The 18,950-nt window shown below is 45.0% G+C and overlaps 1 protein-coding gene across 5 annotated transcripts in view; it reads left to right on the forward strand.

Moving 5' to 3' along the window:
* SEMA6C (semaphorin 6C) overlaps positions 1 to 18,950 on the forward strand; it is a 150,088-nt gene that overhangs the window by 109,866 nt on the left and 21,272 nt on the right. For all 5 annotated transcript variants that reach the window (XM_088467615.1, XM_088467611.1, XM_088467614.1 and 2 more), the window contains 8 exons: positions 432 to 543; positions 1,665 to 1,722; positions 1,879 to 1,935; positions 6,752 to 6,850; positions 7,256 to 7,346; positions 15,350 to 15,472; positions 16,594 to 16,682; positions 17,475 to 17,692. In XM_088467615.1, coding sequence (XP_088323741.1) covers positions 432 to 543; positions 1,665 to 1,722; positions 1,879 to 1,935; positions 6,752 to 6,850; positions 7,256 to 7,346; positions 15,350 to 15,472; positions 16,594 to 16,682; positions 17,475 to 17,692 — 847 coding nt within the window. The remainder of the gene's footprint in view (positions 1 to 431; positions 544 to 1,664; positions 1,723 to 1,878; positions 1,936 to 6,751; positions 6,851 to 7,255; positions 7,347 to 15,349; positions 15,473 to 16,593; positions 16,683 to 17,474; positions 17,693 to 18,950) is intronic.

An 18,950-nucleotide genomic window follows, 5' to 3' on the forward strand; every position in this document is an offset into this window, starting at 1 on the left:
AACACAAAGGACAGCCTCTAACTTCACTGAGAACTTAGAGGCCTTCACAAGAGAAACCGGCAGTGTCTGGGAGCATGACCTACTCTCCTGGGATTTTGGGACCACTCCCTGAAATTCGAGAGTCTACTGGACTTTCTGGAGGAGTTGGCATTCTCATGAATATGGGTCAGCCCACACAATGTCTGACTGCACTGTGTGTAGCTGATGGATCTTCTGTAACCTGTTCTGCAGGCATCCACATGTTTTGGAGGTGCTAACATTAGATCCCTGGTCCCTCAAAAATGATGAACGAGCTCTTAGATCTTGTGTTAAAGGGCTCCTTGAAGTAATTGGCCCATCTGGCTTTTGTAAATATTTATGCCAACCACATCGGGTGGCACGCCCTGCAGGGAGCATCTATCTGCTGACCACCCTTCGCTTCTCTCCTGAAGGCACGAAGTACTATCCATGGTTCCGGGGGCTGACCGATGATGACTCCGCACACCTAGGTCTGGACTTCCAAAAGATGCTCCGGCTCAACCAAACTCTGTTGGTCGCTGCAAGGTGAGTGCTGGAATGACAGCCAGCGGAACAAAGTCATTGGTGGGTTTGTCGCCTGTCTGGGTCACGGTAGAAAATTCAACCTGTGTCATAGCACTTCAGACACGCTTAAAAAAAAAATACCCGTATTAATTATAATAAAGAACACAGATTTATCAAACCTTCCAAAGAGGACAAGTAGAGGCGTTGTCCATAGCAACCAGTCAGATTCAAACTACAATTTTATAGAATGTACTAGATTGGTTGCTATAGGCAACACCTCCACTTTTCCTTATTAGAAAGTTTGATAAATCTCCCTGTAGGAATCATTAAAGTTTATTTTCACTGAGAATATTTCCCATTTAAGTACTTTGGAAAAGAGGAACTTATTAAAAACAGACAACAGCGCAGCAAAGGACGCAGATAGCCTTTACCGCTATAGCATAAGGTCATGTGACCCAGAACGGCCGAACCCGCATGTCCGTTTACACACGGAAGCGTATATGCAGCCATTTATTTTCCTGACACATGAGATTCATTCACAGCCATTTATAGCAGCAGATGATTCATCATTGTCGTGGCGCAGGAAAATGTGCATAATTACCAGGCAGATTTCCTCACCTGGATCCGCCTGAGGAGATAATAATGGGTATGCCTTGGAAAGGCTTTAAATAAACTGTAATCTTTATGTGCGTGCCTCCAATAGATCTTTCTAAAGGAGAAAAAAAATTAAGTTGCGGAGTAAGACAGCTTTGAATAGATTTAGATTGTGAGGGGGACACAAAATGGCTGCTGGCTTGGTAGCAAAATGTCCGCTGCCTGTGGTACTGTAGCAACATGGCACACTGCAAGAGATGGTCACATACAATTCACAGCTGGGTTTCCCCTCTCACACTTTTATTTTTAGTATATTTCGCAGCAATTTAGCTGGAATACTCTTTAGAGTTTCTACGGAAGGCACTATGATGAAAGACCATCGGCCATGTATAGCGTATTACTGGCTCGCGCCTATGACAATGCCGAGTAAATTATGGCCGCTATACGTAGAAGGACGGGCGATCTCACCCACCGCATCTCAGATGCAGCCATTGCAGATGTTGACCTTGTGGTGGCACTTTCTTACCGAGACCCCATTTGTGTTTTAGAGACCACGTATACGCCATTGATCTGAGGAGAGCCAAAGACGCAATTTCACCAGACAGGGTAAGGTCACGTTACTGCCCAGGTAGTGTTATGTGCTCTCCGTGTTTTATTTGGAATATGTAGATGAATGAGTTTTGTGTTTCATTGGTAACGGCCTGGAATGTCTGATAGGGTCTGTCCCGGGCCCAGACCTATAACCTGCTCTCTTTCTTTCAGTACATAACATGGAAAACGCAGAACATGGACAACTGCGCTCTGAGGGGCAAACAGCAGGTGGGTGCCATATTCCGACTTCTATTGATCTGATTGGCTACAGGTTGGTCTAGCCCTTTCAACATTCTATTAAACTGACTGGCTATAGGTTTTCCTAGTCCTGTGAACATTCTAATGGTACGATTGGCTAGCGGTTGGTCCAGCCCTAGGAACTTCTCTATTGATCCAATTGGTTACAGGTTGTTCTAGCCATGTGAACATTCTATTGATCCGATTGGCTGCAGGTTGGTCTAGCATTATGAATGGTCTTATGTTCTGATTGGCTACAGGCTGGTCTAGCCCTATGAATATTTTGAACATATGTTGGCTGGAGATTGGTCTAGTACTATGAATGCTCTAATAATCTGATTGGCTACAGGCTGGTGTAGCACTATGACAGCTCTAATGATCTGATTGGCTACAGGTTGGTCTAGCTCTGTTAACATTCAAATTATCCAATTGGCTGCAAGCTGGTTTAGCCCTGTGAACGTTCTAATGTTCTGATTGGGTAAAGGTCGAACTACATAATGATTGAATTGGCTTCAGATTGTTGTAGACCTGTGAATGGGTCTATGCTCTGATTGATTGCAGGTTAGTTTGCAGTAGCTCCATTCACTTCAAAGTCAAATGAATTAGAAAGAAGGGCATGCTGTATAAATGGTTCCTTATAAACATCATATAACGTTCTATAGGTTAAGTACTTGGATAGAGGTCAGTGTGCAAAGGAAATGTCAGCACATGGAGGGTGCAACCTGTATGACGCTAGACGTACGCGAGACGGGGAGTGTCAGCAATCCAGCTCCTTAGTCTTAGTAATGAATGTGGAACATTTCCGTCCCCAGACGACAGAAGGCTGAATTAGGGATGTATCACACACAATAGGTTGTGATGAACATTTTTTTTTTTTTTTTTTTTAACGAGCTTACAGAGATGAGCCGCAGCGATCCCAGACACATTCACCCCCTCCCTCCCAGCTCAAGGCCTTTTGTTACTGTTCTCTAAATGAAAATTTCCTAAATTAAAAAGCTTCCGAGTGCTGGCCCAGGAAAAACAAAATTAACTCCAGCACTAATTAGAATTCGCCTTTAATTAAGGAGAGCATGCTGCTGGAAAAGAGCAACAGCTGACCCAGCTCCCTTCCCACTCAGCGGCTCTGCGATGGTGCACAGCGGAGGGCCGCTCTTGCTGAGCTAAGCACCAACGTCTGCTCGCCTGCCCTCCATCAATGTCTCACACTCCAGTGCCTTCCACGCCGACACCGCTCCCTACGCCGCCTGCCTTGATTACATTTCTGATCTGAAGCAAAGTGGCTCACCGGCGGCCCGCCCAGCAGGACTCTAGAGGGGGAGCGCTCACCAAGCAGGTCAATGAGGAACACGATCGCGGGTAAAAAAAATGGGACCTCTGCTTCTTGGTTTACTAAGAGCCGTGAGTCGGACCTGAGTCCACCACAGCGGGAGAAGGTTGAGATCTTTGGACGTGTTCAGCTAAAGGTCCTACGTGGTCAATTTAATAGGCCCGTGTAGTGGTCAATCTTGAACTGGAGGCCTCGGTAGACTACTGGGCTAGATATCTGTAGAAACGCAAAGTTGTGTGATATTGTGTCAGGTGACCCACGGCGTTAGGACACACGGAAGGCATTTAGCACTTTATTTTGGGTGCTAGCTGCAAAATAGAAAAACTTCTAAATACTGAAATCGTCTCTGACTATATGGAGACATAAATGAGAGGCTGCAACATTGGGACGGAGGCGTGGCGACGGCAATGTGAGCGGGAGTGGCCAAACACCCTGCAGCCATCTCGGGAGTAGGCCAATCACGGGGCGGCGGAAGACTCCCATAAAATCAGGACTGTGCCGCCAAAATCAGGTCGGCAGTCAGTTATGTTTTGGTTTACTTCAAGTAAAGCGCTCGCCAGCACGCACACACACAGTCGAGGCAGCCATTTTTTGTTGCCTGAGAATGCAGCTTAATAATTTACTAGGTAAAAGTGACATCACTGAAACATTTTGAGCCTCAGCAATGTCGCTACAAATAGGTTTGGATATTGGTTTAGCCAATAAAATGGCTGCCACCATAATGTGGAAGATAAGAGTCCACTTTATGTTGGGGTAGTCTTTGGTATCAGGACCACAGGCTTCAGCTGATGCCATGACCAAAGCTACCTTCTATTATACAACCTAGATAAAGATAAAGCCTAATATTAATCATTCCATGGTCTACGTTCACAGTAGATGCTAGTTCCACACACAGTTATCCAGATAAAACCGTGGCAAGACTGCACTGCGAAGTTTAGTTTGCGGCCTACAAGCCGGTAATTCTGAAGTTAATTTCTTTAATTTTAGTCAAACTAAGAGCTGTCCTGCAATAATATTAAGAGCTGTGTAGTATATTTTAATGTCTTAGGTTTTTTTCTTTTTTGGTCTCCACATGAAAGGCTTTGTGAGGATACATACAGAACAGTAGGTGGTACATCCCAACCGCTGCGCCCCAGACCCCTTTCAGGTGGCTTTTTCCACAACAAGAAAGCGTGATCATTCCTCACATCTCCGCAGGGCAGCACTTCTCACAGAACCGTATATCATTACAGAGTTAAAAGTGCAAGGACCCGGCTAAGTGCAGAGCAGCCCAGCTGTGACACTTTGGACGCGGATTCAAATAGCATGAAAAAGTGAATGCAGTGCTGTAGTTCTGAGGAGCCATTTTAGCACCTTAGGGGGAGGTAGAATTGGGGGGGGGGGGGGGGGGGAGAAGGTGCTGCAGGCGGCGAAGGCTCATACAATGGGAACAGTGCAGAGTTGGCGGTGTGATGGCCGCCGCACATTTAATGGAGTAGCCTCTGTTTGACTTCTCAGACTCTGCATGAATTGGGTTTTTTACAGGAGAGCCGTAGGCTGGTCGCTAAAATACTCCTCAGTCAACGGCCCGCTGATTTCACCTGCTGACTTTATACTTCATTTTCAATTCCTGAGGTGTTTGCAATAAAAAGTTCAGTATGAATCAAAAAGAAGGCAGGATAAAAGTGTTACCTGTCGCCTGCATATAGAGTAGTGGCAGCCATTTTGTGAGTCTAACCAACATTAATGAGAATGTAGCTTAACGGTTTATTAGGGTTTGCAGGCATTTTATTTTTTTTATGGCCCCATTTCGCCTCATCCCCTGGAGCCACAAGGCCCCTTAAGTGGATAAGGGTCTTCATGGACCCCCTTTTGCCAAACGTAGGGGTCATTTTGACATACCTAAACCCAGGAGCCTAATGAACCCTTAAGGGGCTAGGGTCTACATGCCCATCTCAGCTGCCCTTGTCTTACTGAGCTTGGCCAAAACTTCCCTGGAGAAATGTGTCAGTCTTTTTAGATCTCATCAATGAAAGATGTTTAGGGAATGCAGGGTTAAAAACCCCCACCAAGGAATTGTGGGTAAAGAAACATGTCATGTAAATGTGCTTTTTCGCTGCATTTATCTGCAATTAACGATGTCAGGATTTGGTTGGCTTGCATCGATTGTAAGAGCTTTCTATTATGTTATCCAATGGATTGCTGGAAGCAGATAGGATTTATCGATTCTTTTTTCTTTTTTTTCTTCTTCTCAAGCTGCCCAACAGGGATAAATCAAAATTATTGTAGGCATACTGGTGTCATATAAATATACTGCTAGTTCCTGACAACAGTTTAAGAGGCTTCTTTGTGAATAGTTGGCTGTGGTTCATTAAAACGTAGCCCTGCGACAATAGACTTTGCAGGGTATACGCACCATGACTAGGAATAAGTTACATCACTGAGGTACAAAATGGCCACCTAGACCCCAAAACCCCTAATCCTTGTCACTGCTACTAGCATAAAGATGGACTGTGTTCCCTGTGGTTGGGTATACAAAATGGCTGCCTCCACAGTGGGTAGGCAATAGGCTGCATCAATCCATGAGGTAAAACACTTCTGTTCCACAGACATTTTATCATTTAAATGATATTTTTGTGGTGCAGAAGCTTTCAGGACTTCAAACAACGAGCCTGGAAGACGTATACATCTTATTGTTTGCAGAAAATGCCAGCTGCGCGGTATCCGTCGGTAACGCACTCTATAATATAATATTTATTAAAGGCAATATGTGCCAATCTGAGTCCCACTGCTTAATGTCAAAACAGGAGGATTGTTTTTCTACAAGAGGATTGTTTTTTTGTTTTTTCATGATGGAAAAATAAGGAATGTGGTTTGAAATGCGAGCACAATGCCGGGTAATTGAGATTTGGACTTGCTGTTTCGTTATTGTTTGTACTTTGGCAATGTTCTGTCACATCTCCTCATTGATATGATCTGGACACAGAGTCTCGGTTGCTGAATAGCGACGTGCATTAAGATAAAAGGAATATTTTCCTTCATTCTTCACAGACCTGGGCTCCTTGTATCTTTCACGCATAACCATTCAGAATTTACCTCAGCTGATAAATTAGAAACATATAATACACCAAGATATAAGAGTTTGTACTAGAACACTTTGTCCCTGTATGCAGCTAACAGGGCAAACATATTTCCTCATAAAAGTCAGTGACGTGGGATATCATATGCACCAGATATTCCTAGAAATATGGCAGTGGGTGGTGACTAACTCATAGATGACTGAGTGAAGAGGGTGTTTTTGACATGTTTCTAGCTCCTCTATGAAGAAAAGAAAGTCAGCAGAACATTCCCCGTGTCTTGTGAATATTTTAGCCCCTATTGTCTTAATTTGTTCTCTGATTTTTGTCTTTATTTTATATTTGAGCTTTTATCGTAAAAACCGCGACAAATGGGGAAAAATAAAGTACTGCGTAATAACCCATGTTGTCGTCTCTCTCGCAGGAGTGTTATAATTACATCAAGGTTCTGGTACCCAAAAACGATCAAACGCTCATAGCCTGCGGCACCAATTCATTCAACCCCATGTGCCGAAACTACAAGGTAAGGTGCCTGTCATTCTCCGCAACCTGAAACGTGGGTGGTCACATTAGAACATACATGACGAAGGGCATCACGTATAGAGATTGATAAGTAGTGCTAAGGAAAAAGACAACTCTGCCCGAAATCTAATTACATGGCCGCCAAGCACAAACTAATTTATTACATGATACTATAATGGTTATGCCCAGTGGCTGAGGTGATTTATACCTTGATATGAAGCTCAGCCATTTGTCATTTCACTCTCAACACAAAGGGGGCGCTGTTTCATTGGACGGATGACTGGCTGAATAAGCAATATGGCAGCTTCTAACTAAAGTAACATGCAGGGAAAGCATTTCTCTATGAATAAGAGAGAACAAGCCTTATTTATATTGTATTTGTATTTTCTTTTCAATGCTCTTCTAGATCAAAACCCTGGAGCAGGAAGGGGAGGAGTTTAACGGACAGGCGCGTTGCCCCTTTGACACCAAGCAAGCCAGCGTTGCCCTCTTTGCAGGTAAGAAACAGTCGCTTTTACATATATGTCTTTCTAACCTCTAAACAGAAACACGTCTCACAGAACATGCTTGTTAGCGTGTTCTCTCCAGGTACGCAGTTTGTATTTTCATGAACTTGTCCGGCATCAGGGGTGAGGTGTGAAGTCCACATGTACACCCGAGGCATTGTCTCAGAGTTTCTGGGGTGTGTGTGCGCCAGGAGCACAAAGACGTTTTTAAGTAATAAGGACGCAGCGTGAATTAATGGGGATTAGTTCTGAGGAGGCCGGTAATCCTCTGTAATCCGTCACTGCGCAGTGCCTGGTTACTACAGACAGCGGATACTTTTTTATTTTTATGCAGCGATTCGTGAGCTGGATTTAAATCCGGTAGAAGGTCGCTGTCATCTACACGTTGGTAAGGACGCTGGGAAACGTTCCCATTGTGCTCAAGGGCGCCAGACGCTCTCTCCATTGTGCTTTCCGTTCATGAAGTGATGACATGGCGTCCGGCCCCTCGTTATCTCTGTCTGGAGCCAGTGATCTAGAAGAGATTCAGACGCCAAAATAAACATATTTTCCTTCAGGTTTATAGGATATTGGTCACCATGGAGGGAAACCATTGTGAGCCACGCCATTCTATCCAGAATATTCTGACCCACTGGTGTCATTTATACTTCAAAGCCATCATATTATGGCGTTATAATGGGCGTTCCTATCTTGGCTGCGCCACCCTGCGGCACGTAGAATTCCGCACTGTTATTGGTAAATTCTGCATTTCAATTGTTGATCCATTCGGCGCTGAAATGTTACAGTAAGGTAGAGGTGTACAGTAAGGTAGAGGTGTACAGTAAGGTGGTAGAGGTGTACAGTAAGGTAGAGGTGTACAGTAAGGTAGAGGGGTACAGTAAGGTGGTAGAGGTGTACAGTAAGGTAGAGGTGTACAGTAAGGTAGAGGGGTACAGTAAGGTGGTAGAGGTGTACAGTAAGGTAGAGGGGTACAGTAAGGTGGTAGAGGTGTACAGTAAGGTAGAGGTGTACAGTAAGGTAGAGGGGTACAGTAAGGTGGTAGAGGTGTACAGTAAGGTAGAGGGGTACAGTAAGGTAGAGGGGTACAGTAAGGTGGTAGAGGTGTACAGTAAGGTAGAGGGGTACAGTAAGGTGGTAGAGGTGTATGGTAAGGTAGAGGGGTACAGTAAGGTGGTAGAGGTGTACAGTAAGGTAGAGGGGTACAGTAAGGTGGTAGAGGTGTACAGTAAGGTAGGGAGTACAGTAAGGTAGAGGGGTACAGTAAGGTGGTAGAGGTGTACAGTAAGGTGGTAGAGGTGTACAGTAAGGTAGAGGTGTACAGTAAGGTGGTAGAGGTGTACAGTAAGGTAGAGGTGTACAGTAAGGTAGAGGGGTACAGTAAGGTGGTAGAGGTGTACAGTAAGGTAGAGGGGTACAGTAAGGTGGTAGAGGTGTACAGTAAGGTAGAGGTGTACAGTAAGGTAGAGGGGTACAGTAAGGTGGTAGAGGTGTACAGTAAGGTAGAGGGGTACAGTAAGGTAGAGGGGTACAGTAAGGTGGTAGAGGTGTACAGTAAGGTAGAGGGGTACAGTAAGGTGGTAGAGGTGTATGGTAAGGTAGAGGGGTACAGTAAGGTGGTAGAGGTGTACAGTAAGGTAGGGAGTACAGTAAGGTAGAGGGGTACAGTAAGGTGGTAGAGGTGTACAGTAAGGTAGGGAGTACAGTAATATAGAGGGGTACAGTAAGGTGGTAGAGGTGTACAGTAAGGTGGTAGAGGTGTACAGTAAGGTAGAGGTGTACAGTAAGGTGGTAGAGGTGTACAGTAAGGTAGAGGTGTACAGTAAGGTAGAGGGGTACAGTAAGGTGGTAGAGGTGTACGGTAAGGTAGAGGGGTACAGTAAGGTGGTAGAGGTGTACGGTAAGGTAGAGGGGTATAGTAAGGTGGTAGAGGTGTACAGTAAGGTAGGGAGTACAGTAAGGTAGAGGGGTAAAGTAAGGTGGTAGAGGGGTACAGTAAGGTAGAGGGGTACAATAAGGTAGAGGGGTACAGTAAGGTGGTAGGTGTGTACAGTAAGGTGATAGAGGTGTACAGTAAGGTAGAGGTGTACAGTAAGGTGGTAGAGATGTACAGTAAGGTAGAGGTGTACTGTAAGGTAGAGGGGTACAGTAAGGTGGTAGAGGTGTACGGTAAGGTGGTAGAGGTGTACAGTAAGGTGGTAGAGGGGTACAGTAAGGTAGAGGGGTACAGTAAGGTGGTAGAGGTATACAGTAAGGTAGAGGGGTACAGTAAGGTGGTAGAGGTATACATTAAGGTGGTAGAGGTATACAGTAAGGTAGAGGGGTACAGTAAGGTGGTAGAGGGGTACAGTAAGATGGTAGAGGTATACAGTAAGGTAGAGGGGAACAGTAAGGTGGTAGAGGTGTACAGTAAGGTAGAGGTGTACAGTAAGGTAGAGGTGTACAGTAAGGTAGAGGGGTACAGTAAGGTGGTAGAGGTGTACAGTAAGGTAGAGGTATACAGTAAGGTAGAGGTGTACAGTAAGGTAGAGGGGTACAGTAAGGTGGTAGAGGTGTACGGTAAGGTAGAGGGGTACAGTAAGGTGGTAGAGGTGTACGGTAAGGTAGGGAGTACAGTAAGGTAGAGGGGTACAGTAAGATAGAGGTGAACAGTAAGGTAGAGGGGTACAGTAAGGTGGTAGAGGTGTACGGTAAGGTAGAGGGGTACAGTAAGGTGGTAGAGGTGTACAGTAAGGTAGGGAGTACAGTAAGGTAGAGGGGTACAGTAAGGTGGTAGAGGTGTACGGTAAGGTAGGGAGTACAGTAAGGTAGAGGTGTACAGTAAGGTAGAGGTGTACAGTAAGGTGGTAGAGGTGTACAGTAAGGTAGAGGTGTACAGTAAGGTAGAGGGGTACAGTAAGGTGGTAGAGGTGTACGGTAAGGTAGAGGGGTACAGTAAGGTGGTAGAGGTGTACAGTAAGGTAGGGAGTACAGTAAGGTAGAGGGGTATAGTAAGGTGGTAGAGGGGTACAGTAAGGTAGAGGTGTACAGTAAGGTGGTAGGTGTGTACAGTAAGGTGATAGAGGTGTACAGTAAGGTAGAAGTGTACAGTAAGGTGGTAGAGATGTACAGTAAGGTAGAGGTGTACTGTAAGGTAGAGGGGTACAGTAAGGTGGTAGAGGTGTACGGTAAGGTGGTAGAGGTGTACAGTAAGGTGGTAGAGGGGTACAGTAAGGTAGAGGGGTACAGTAAGGTGGTAGAGGTATACAGTAAGGTAGAGGGGTACAGTAAGGTGGTAGAGGTATACATTAAGGTGGTAGAGGTATACAGTAAGGTAGAAGGGTACAGTAAGGTGGTAGAGGTGTACAGTAAGGTAGAGGGGTACAGTAAGGTGGTAGAGGGGTACAGTAAGGTAGAGGGGTACAGTAAGGTGGTAGAGGGGTACAGTAAGGTGGTAGAGGGGTACAGTAATTTTAGAGGGGTACAGTAAGGTGGTAGAGGGGTACAGTAAGGTAGAGGGGTACAGTAAGGTAGAGGGGTACAGTAAGGGGGTAGAGGGGTACAGTAAGGGGGTAGAGGGGTACAGTAAGGTAGACGCCCTAGCACAGCATAATGATAGGGAAAACTCCAGGCTGGATCCTCTGCAGAAACATGTCAGACTCTACGCCCGAATGGGGAATGAGGTGAATATCGTTCCCTGGAAGGTACAATAACTGCTCAACCCCGGCCCCTCGCTCTCCTGCTCTTGTACATATATACGGGGGGAGGTGGGAGATTAGGACCACAGGGAAGCTCTCATTTTCTTCCAGTGCATTAGGAGCAGATCTGTGTGGGAATGTCTGTGCAGCTGTTTCTGCTTATATGGAATTTGGGAAGCGAGGGGGCCTTCGGAGTAGCGTGTTTATCTAATCAGGCGTCATTGGTGACCGTCTGATCGGGGAGTCATTTGCTACCAGCCCAGAAGAGGGCGGTGTTCAGCTCCAGGACTATTGGGGAAGAATAAATAATATTATATATTGTATTTATTTTCTGCTGATAATTCATACACAGTCGCTGTGATCAGTAGTTAATAAAGGTAAATAATGGAGGAAGGACATGCTTGCGCAATTGTGACCACATGCGGACCGTAAAAAAGACGTATGCCCATGGGAAAGTTCTTATTAAGCTGTAAGGGGGATGAGGGTGATGGGAGTGGCCAGCACTAGAGAGCTGTTTGTGATTGGCTGTTTGCACTGATTGGTGCGGTCTCTGATTGGGCACAGATTATGTTTGTGCGAGCGTGTTTACAGCTAGTTTTGTTGGGTGTTTTTGCGCGCACGTGAGACGGAGAGGTGCTTTTGCTGTATTAGGGATGTTTTTGTTGTTTTATTGGTGCCCAATAGTGAAGGCGTTTGTCGCACATAACAGAAATGCTTAGCAACACGGGGGCATGTGGGATGTAGGTGGCTGTGACGTGTGCCTGGCATATGCTACCGGTGCCGACCGGAACGCAGCCCGAGCTCTGCTTATGGGCAGAAATACGCTATTGCAACTTTCTCAATAGGCATTTACACTCTTCTCGCCGCCACTTCCGGATCAGAGTATATATATATATATATATATATATGACACATGGCAAATTGTGCCTAAAGAGTGGAATGGTGCAAATCGAAATCCTGTTAATTGCTGTGACAGTTCTCACTCTAATCTATTTCCTATTACCCAGCGCATGCCCCAGAAGTACAGCAGGGGGCGGGATACCCGTGGGTACGAACGTGCAGCCATAATCCTTTGCTGGGAGGCACTGGAAATGGAGATGCTTAAGGCCGAGGGACTGGTTATCAATTCTCCCTGATTCATTTCCTAATGGATGGAGAAAAAGGATCATGATAAAAGACTAAGGGGTCTATGTACTAAGCAGTGTTAGGAGACAGAGTGAAAAGTGATAAGGTACCAGCCAATCAGCTCCCAACTGTCATTTTTCAAACACAGCCTGTGAGATGACAGTTAGGAGCTGATTGGCTGGTACCTTATCACTTTTCACTCTGTCTCCTAACACTGCTTAGTACATAGACCCCTAACTGTGCTGTCTGTCCTTAACAAACTGTGGGCATTGATGATATTTCTCATGGGGATCAATAATCCCTACCTGTAATGCTCCTACATGTCTGCTCTCACCAAGCAATAATCCTAACGCACAGCTCGGGACCACGGGCTTACATCTATATACCCACGTGTGCCATTCTGCCCCAGGACCTTGCACCTCTTACTGTACATACAATGCAGGCGGCCATTTTGTTGGCTCCGTCATCATTTATCCCAATGAATTCACCAAGCCCTATACTAACATCACAGAGGCAAGAGGCACACAGTTACTGATGCCTCAGCAATGCCTTTTGGTTTAAGTGAATTGATGGGCAGCAATATCGGCTTAGAATAGAATAACGGTCTGCCCCACAAAACGGCTGCCACCGCTGTTAGTGTTTTTTGTTGGTTGCTATTGGTTACTGCACATGTACTGTATATGGACCAGCATACACAGGTCTGTACTAGGAATGCAGAATGTGTTAAAACGTTTCCCCATCAGCAGGGAGCGGCGTCATCCCCACAAGCCTGTCATTACCGTTGTTATTATTATTATCACCAGCTATGTTGTTCCGTGTTGCTTTCATTTACTTGATTTATTATTTACAAATTGCTAAAATGATTTATTCCAGTATGCAAATGTCCCAATCTGCTAATGAGCTGGTATTACAATCCATTAAGAGCTATTATTTTCTTTGTGCGCCCTACACGTGACCGCTGACAGGCGTTTGTTGATATCGGTGGCCGTAGGCAGACAGTAAGACATTAATGGATGAACGGGCTTTTCTGTAGGCGTAGAACATACTTATTATATTCTTCTGCCTCCTACCGGGACATCCCAGAGGGGACATCCTAATGGAATATCCGGTGGGGGGAAGGGGGGGGTTGTCTATTTGATTTTTGTCATTCGGAGGCGCGTGGGGCCACAGTGATACATTAAAACTCTGGGCCGCCCACCATGAGCGGGATATGGGAGGCCGGTCTACTCTCCCCGGTGAATGGTAGAACTCCCCAGGAATTCTGAAATAGGCAACACTGTGTAGAACAGTGGTGTCAAACTTGGGGCCCTTCAGCTTTTGTGGGACTACATATCCCAGCGTGCCCTGTCACAGTTTTAGCATGCCCTAGTAGCAAAACTGTGGCACTGCATGCTGGGATGTGTAGTTCGACTGCAGCTGGAGGGCCCCAGTTGACACCACTGGTGTAGAAGGAACCCTGAAAGCCCCATTTTTACAAATACATTTTATTTAGGCTGGAAAGTTACTAAAAACTTTGAAACTGGAAAAGTAGATTCTAGCTACCATGAGTATAGCGCAGCCTAGTATACGAGAGCTGGAATCTGTCTGGTAGATTAATACATGAGGTCTTCTGCCTGGTAAGTAAATGCACTGTCATGGGAAACATTAGGTCTTGTTTTCACTGCATTGTTCAGGCTGGAAACAGCAATTCTACATATAAACACAGCAGGCAGTAATAAAAGTGCCCGAAGAATAGGCCAGACTGGTACTAATGGTTACATAGCAACATTGTAATACAGTTAATAAAAAAAGACAGCGGGGGGGTGGGGAACGCAGGCATCGCTCCCGTAATCGTTATTGTGTACGCAGGCAATGCTCCCGTAATCGTCATTGTGTATGATAATAAAAAGTGTGAGGTATCTGTAGTATGTTTTGGCAGCCATTTTCTGGGCTGAATCAATGTTCATGTGAATACGTCCTATCAGTCCACCAGGGGCCAGTGGCATCGCTGAGAGACAGGGCGTCGATTCGTTAATATGCAGCGATGGGCCCGGTTTTCACCTGTCACCATCATTTATTCAAATCTCGCCGAGGCCGCTGCTGCTTTGGCGATACAGGTCCAGAGTGATCAGCCTAAAGCTGGGTACACACCGGAGTGACGGGCATTCCTTCCAACATGGGGACGGATGCCCTCGAGCGGGGATTGCCCGTACACACTCGAACAAGTTAATAATGAAGAACATGACGATCGCTATTCCATCCCGTTCTTCATTATTAATCGGCAGATGTGATGTACAGCACAGCGAAACTGACGACATGGCATGCGACCACAGGGGCACGCATTTTGGTTTACTGATATCGCCATTCTGAGATCCATTTTAAATAGACTTTCCCATGCTAAGAAGTTGGGAATAGCATTAAAGTATTTGTTGTCACCCAGCAAAGGCTTATTATGGGAGGCATTTCTCTGTCCTACTAAGGGGTATATTTACTAAAGTGCCGTTTTTTAGAAGTGGAGATGTTGCCCATAGCAACCAATCAGATTCTACTTATCATTTATCTAGCACCTTCTAGAAAATAACAGCTAGAATCTGATTGGTTGTTATAGGCAACATCTCCACTTCAAAAAACCGGCACTTTAGTAAATACACCCCGAAGAGGGCATTTAATTATTCCACGCTTGTCGCAATAATCCCTACGCCAAAGGGTGGTGCAAATGGCATTAATGTCATTCCCTAGCCCCATTTGACTAGAGTAATAGACCGCCACATCTCCGGGTCAGTAGCTCCCACTTATGGCAATAATCTGCACATGCCGGAGAGGTAAGTGAGCTAACAGGCGAGAGAGGCGCCTGCCGGAGAGCAATGATGACATTCGGCACGGTGCAGATTTCTAGGTCGATACATGCAGTTCCTGCCAGGCAGAGAAAAATCAACTTAAGCCCCTGATTAAAGACAAATCAACTAGACGAGATCCATTATAACAGCGCACAAACGCTGCACACGGCGGCGTACAGCCCAGCGATAATGTGATGTATGGATATTCCAGATAAATGCACATTTGTAACGACAGCACTGGTTGTGCTCAGCGAGGCTGTAACTAATTGTCTTAGTAATACAACAGCCGGAAGCACAGAGCGTCTAGTGTTTGGATTACATGCTTTGCTGTGTGGCCCCATCACCTCCCTCCCTCCTCTGCCTCTCTCTCTCTCTGTAGATGGAAATCTGTATTCTGCAACCGTGGCTGATTTCCAGGCAAGCGACGCTGTCATCTACCGCAGCCTGGGGGAAAAGAGCCCCGTTCTCCGCACCGTGAAGTACGACTCCAAGTGGCTGAGAGGTGAGGCTGCCGACCAAAGGCCTGAGGCTGGCAGATCATGCTGGGATTTGTTGTCCCCCAACAGCCGGCGAGACAGACTGCCTACATGTGGCTAAATCTAATATTAGGATATTGCATATGTTAAAAAATAATATATATATATAGTGTTGATGTTGTATTTCAATTCGCTAATCAGTGCTAAGCGCAAGCTACTGTTCCCTGTTATCAGTCATTTCAGGCTAAGAAAGGCTCCTAACAGTATTTACAGGCAGGAAGTCTGATGTGCACAGGGCAAAATAGGTCTCCCATGATCACAGTTTTAGACCAAATATGTGCAGAGAATTTATATTAGGATAGATATTTGTTGTAAGTAGCTCTTCTATGTAAGACAACTTGTATATCAGATTTAGGGGGTTATGTAATACTGATATTACAGAACTGGTGTAATTTCAGCAGGTTTACACTAAACTTAAAGCGGCAATCAGTTACAAGGCTGGTTTTACATTTATAACTGATTGCCGCTTTAAATTTAGCGGTGAACCTGGTGAAATCTCGCCGTTTCTGTAATATCGGAACCTAGGGAACCCCCTTAGTGTTATTTGAGGCAATACGTGTTCTTTATGGCTCTGGAAAACTAGGATGCAAAAATATCAGAGCGGTTTCTTTGATGGATGATCGTTTGATAGCTGTACTCAAGCAAGTCTGTCGTTCATAATAATATGACCATTAGGGGGCAGTGTTTTGATGCCCAGGGGTAAATTTACTAAAGTGAGCGTTTTTAGAATTGGAGATGTTGCCCATAGCAACCAATCAGATTCTAGCTTTTATCTTCTAGAAGGTGCTAGTTAAATGTTCAGTAGAATCTGATTAGTTGCTATGGGCAACATCTCCACTTCTAATAGCTCTCACTTTAGTCAAATTTCCCCCTATAATCCAAACTCAATACGTGAACTCCACACTACAGCGGTTTCACAGAAAGCATTCATTTAAAACCTGAAGAATATAAAGAATTTAATAAATAATATATATATATATATATATATATATATATATATATGTGTGTGTATATATATATATATATATATATATATATATATATATATTCCATTTAATGACATGATTTGTGCGTTTTCCCCTTGCAGAGCCTCACTTTATACACGCGGTGGAATATGGAAACTACGCGTATTTCTTTTTCCGGGAGATCTCGATGGAATACACCACCCTCGGCAAGGTAGGTAGACCTGTTACGAGCAGCCAGGCCCGGGGGATCACGGCGAGTTACGTCACTTCGCCACCCTTGGTGCGCCAGTCTGCCAGCAGAAATGCTTCACTCGCTCTTATCTCTCCCCAAAGCTCCGTTCTGGCCCTTCAGCAGCATTACAGGCAAATTACCATTCCCCGTCTGCTGCCAGTCCTGGGCGATGCTGATAATAGGAAGGGCGGCCATACCATACAGCTTATCCCATCATCTCCCGGCCACCAAAGGCCAGCTCTGCTATCTGCACTCCTTCCCGTTAGCAGGGAGATGAGCAAGTGCGGCTGTTCTGAATCTGATAGGCCTCCATCATTATCAGCCGGAGACAGGGCCTGAGGATGAATTGTCCTGTGTCCTTTCAAGGGATTTGGGAGATATTGTTATATATATATATATACATATTGTTATATATATATATATATATATATATATATATATATATATAGGAATTGGGAGTCGGTAATTTGCATATTCTTCCTCAGGCGTTGCTTAAATAATAAGCCTGTGCCCAAAGCCATGGCATAACAAATACCCAGCTGCCGACATATTCATGACATGTAGCAGCGCCCGCACAATAATATTGCACAGCCATAATCAGTGTCGTCATAAGCTCTCCCGCTGCGCAAATGCCTGTGAGCCATAGGTCGCCCGCAGTTGCTCCGCACAAACATCAGGGCCGGCGGAGAGTTGGCAAAATGACAGCTGTAATCCCACCCTGGATCCCAAATTGTTATGCCTGTGATAGAAGTGTCTGAACTGTCCCCCCAGGTGACTTTCTCTCGCGTAGCCAGAGTATGTAAGAACGACATGGGCGGCTCTCCCCGTGTATTGGAGAAGTACTGGACCTCCTTTCTGAAGGCTCGGCTGAACTGCTCCGTGCCAGGAGACTCCTTCTTCTACTTCGATGTCCTGCAGTCCATGAGCGACATACTCACCATCAACGGTCGGCCCGCCGTCATCGGGGTGTTCGGCACGCAGGCCAATAGGTGAGGACAGACGAGTGGTGGTGGGGCGGGAGGGTGGATTTATACGGTGAGCAGAGAATTTTGCTTTGTAGTCATTTTACAGTATGTCTGTGTGGAAACAGCACATGACCCGCGTTCAATCACACCCACCCATGGGGCAGTTAACCTGACACATTTTACCTCATAATGGTGTCTCTAGGGCTTAAGAAGCAAAGCAACCAGATTTGGGTATTGAATTTACTTTTTCTTTTTTTTTTTAAACACCAATAACCACCAGATATTCAGCGTGTGTCTGATCTGTCCCATCAGGGCCATTACATCGGACAGGGTAAAAGCTGCTCCACCAAATATTGCCTAGAAGAGACTTCAATCCCCTGTCGTGTTTTTAGGGCCATTACCCAAACAGTCCTAGGACGTATTGCAAAGCCTATTTTCAGCATAAACCTTATATTGTGAGTGACACCTATAATTTTATGAATACCTAATAATCTTTATACCCTAATGTCGCTATTTAGCGTTGTGAGTCACACAAGAAATAATTGTTTTCCAGTGTGGTTCCAAAGCACAAAAAAGTTATTATTCACATAAAAGCATTCAGTTACACGCCTTGATCTAAATACAATTAGCGCAAAAGATTATACATTAACAAGGTACAGTCGATATATACGCAGGCGCTCTGGATCCAGATTTCCCGTCATCAAAGGGGAAGCCTCCGTCAAAAGAAAGAATATGATGACTAATTACTGGACATAGAGCGCTTGAATATATACCGTATAAAGAGTGGGCAATACAATAGAAACGGGTTGGCATAATCCCATTGGTTCTTCCTCTTGGTTCTTCTGTTACGATGTAGTTCATAGGTCAGTTTGTACAGTGGTAGTTCAACCCTCCAACGGCTCTTTGTGTATCTTTTCCCGCCGAAGAACAAGTCTAAACTGGCTCATAAGCATTACATTACAGAGTACATTTCAATGCCTATCTCTCTACGATTCATAACTTGCAGACGCATGTTGCGATCTCCTTGCCGATGGAACCGGAGATCTGCAAATAAACAGTGGTTTAGAATGGCACCAAACATGTTCTGCTTATCATGTACTAAACCCTAGATAACAAATACATTCATTTCACAACGTAATGGATAACGAGTAAAACCTCTAATATTAACATTAATACTAGGGAACCTTTCAGTGTAAGTATGCAATGTGTAAGTGTGGGGATATTAAATAAAGACGCTAGTATGCATTGTGCGTCTACGTGTTGTGGAGTACAATATGAGACG

The sequence above is a fragment of the Taudactylus pleione genome, unplaced genomic scaffold, assembly GCF_031769625.1.
Source record: "Taudactylus pleione unplaced genomic scaffold, aTauple2 ptg000073l, whole genome shotgun sequence".
In the NCBI taxonomy this organism is placed as follows: Eukaryota; Metazoa; Chordata; class Amphibia; order Anura; family Myobatrachidae; genus Taudactylus; species Taudactylus pleione.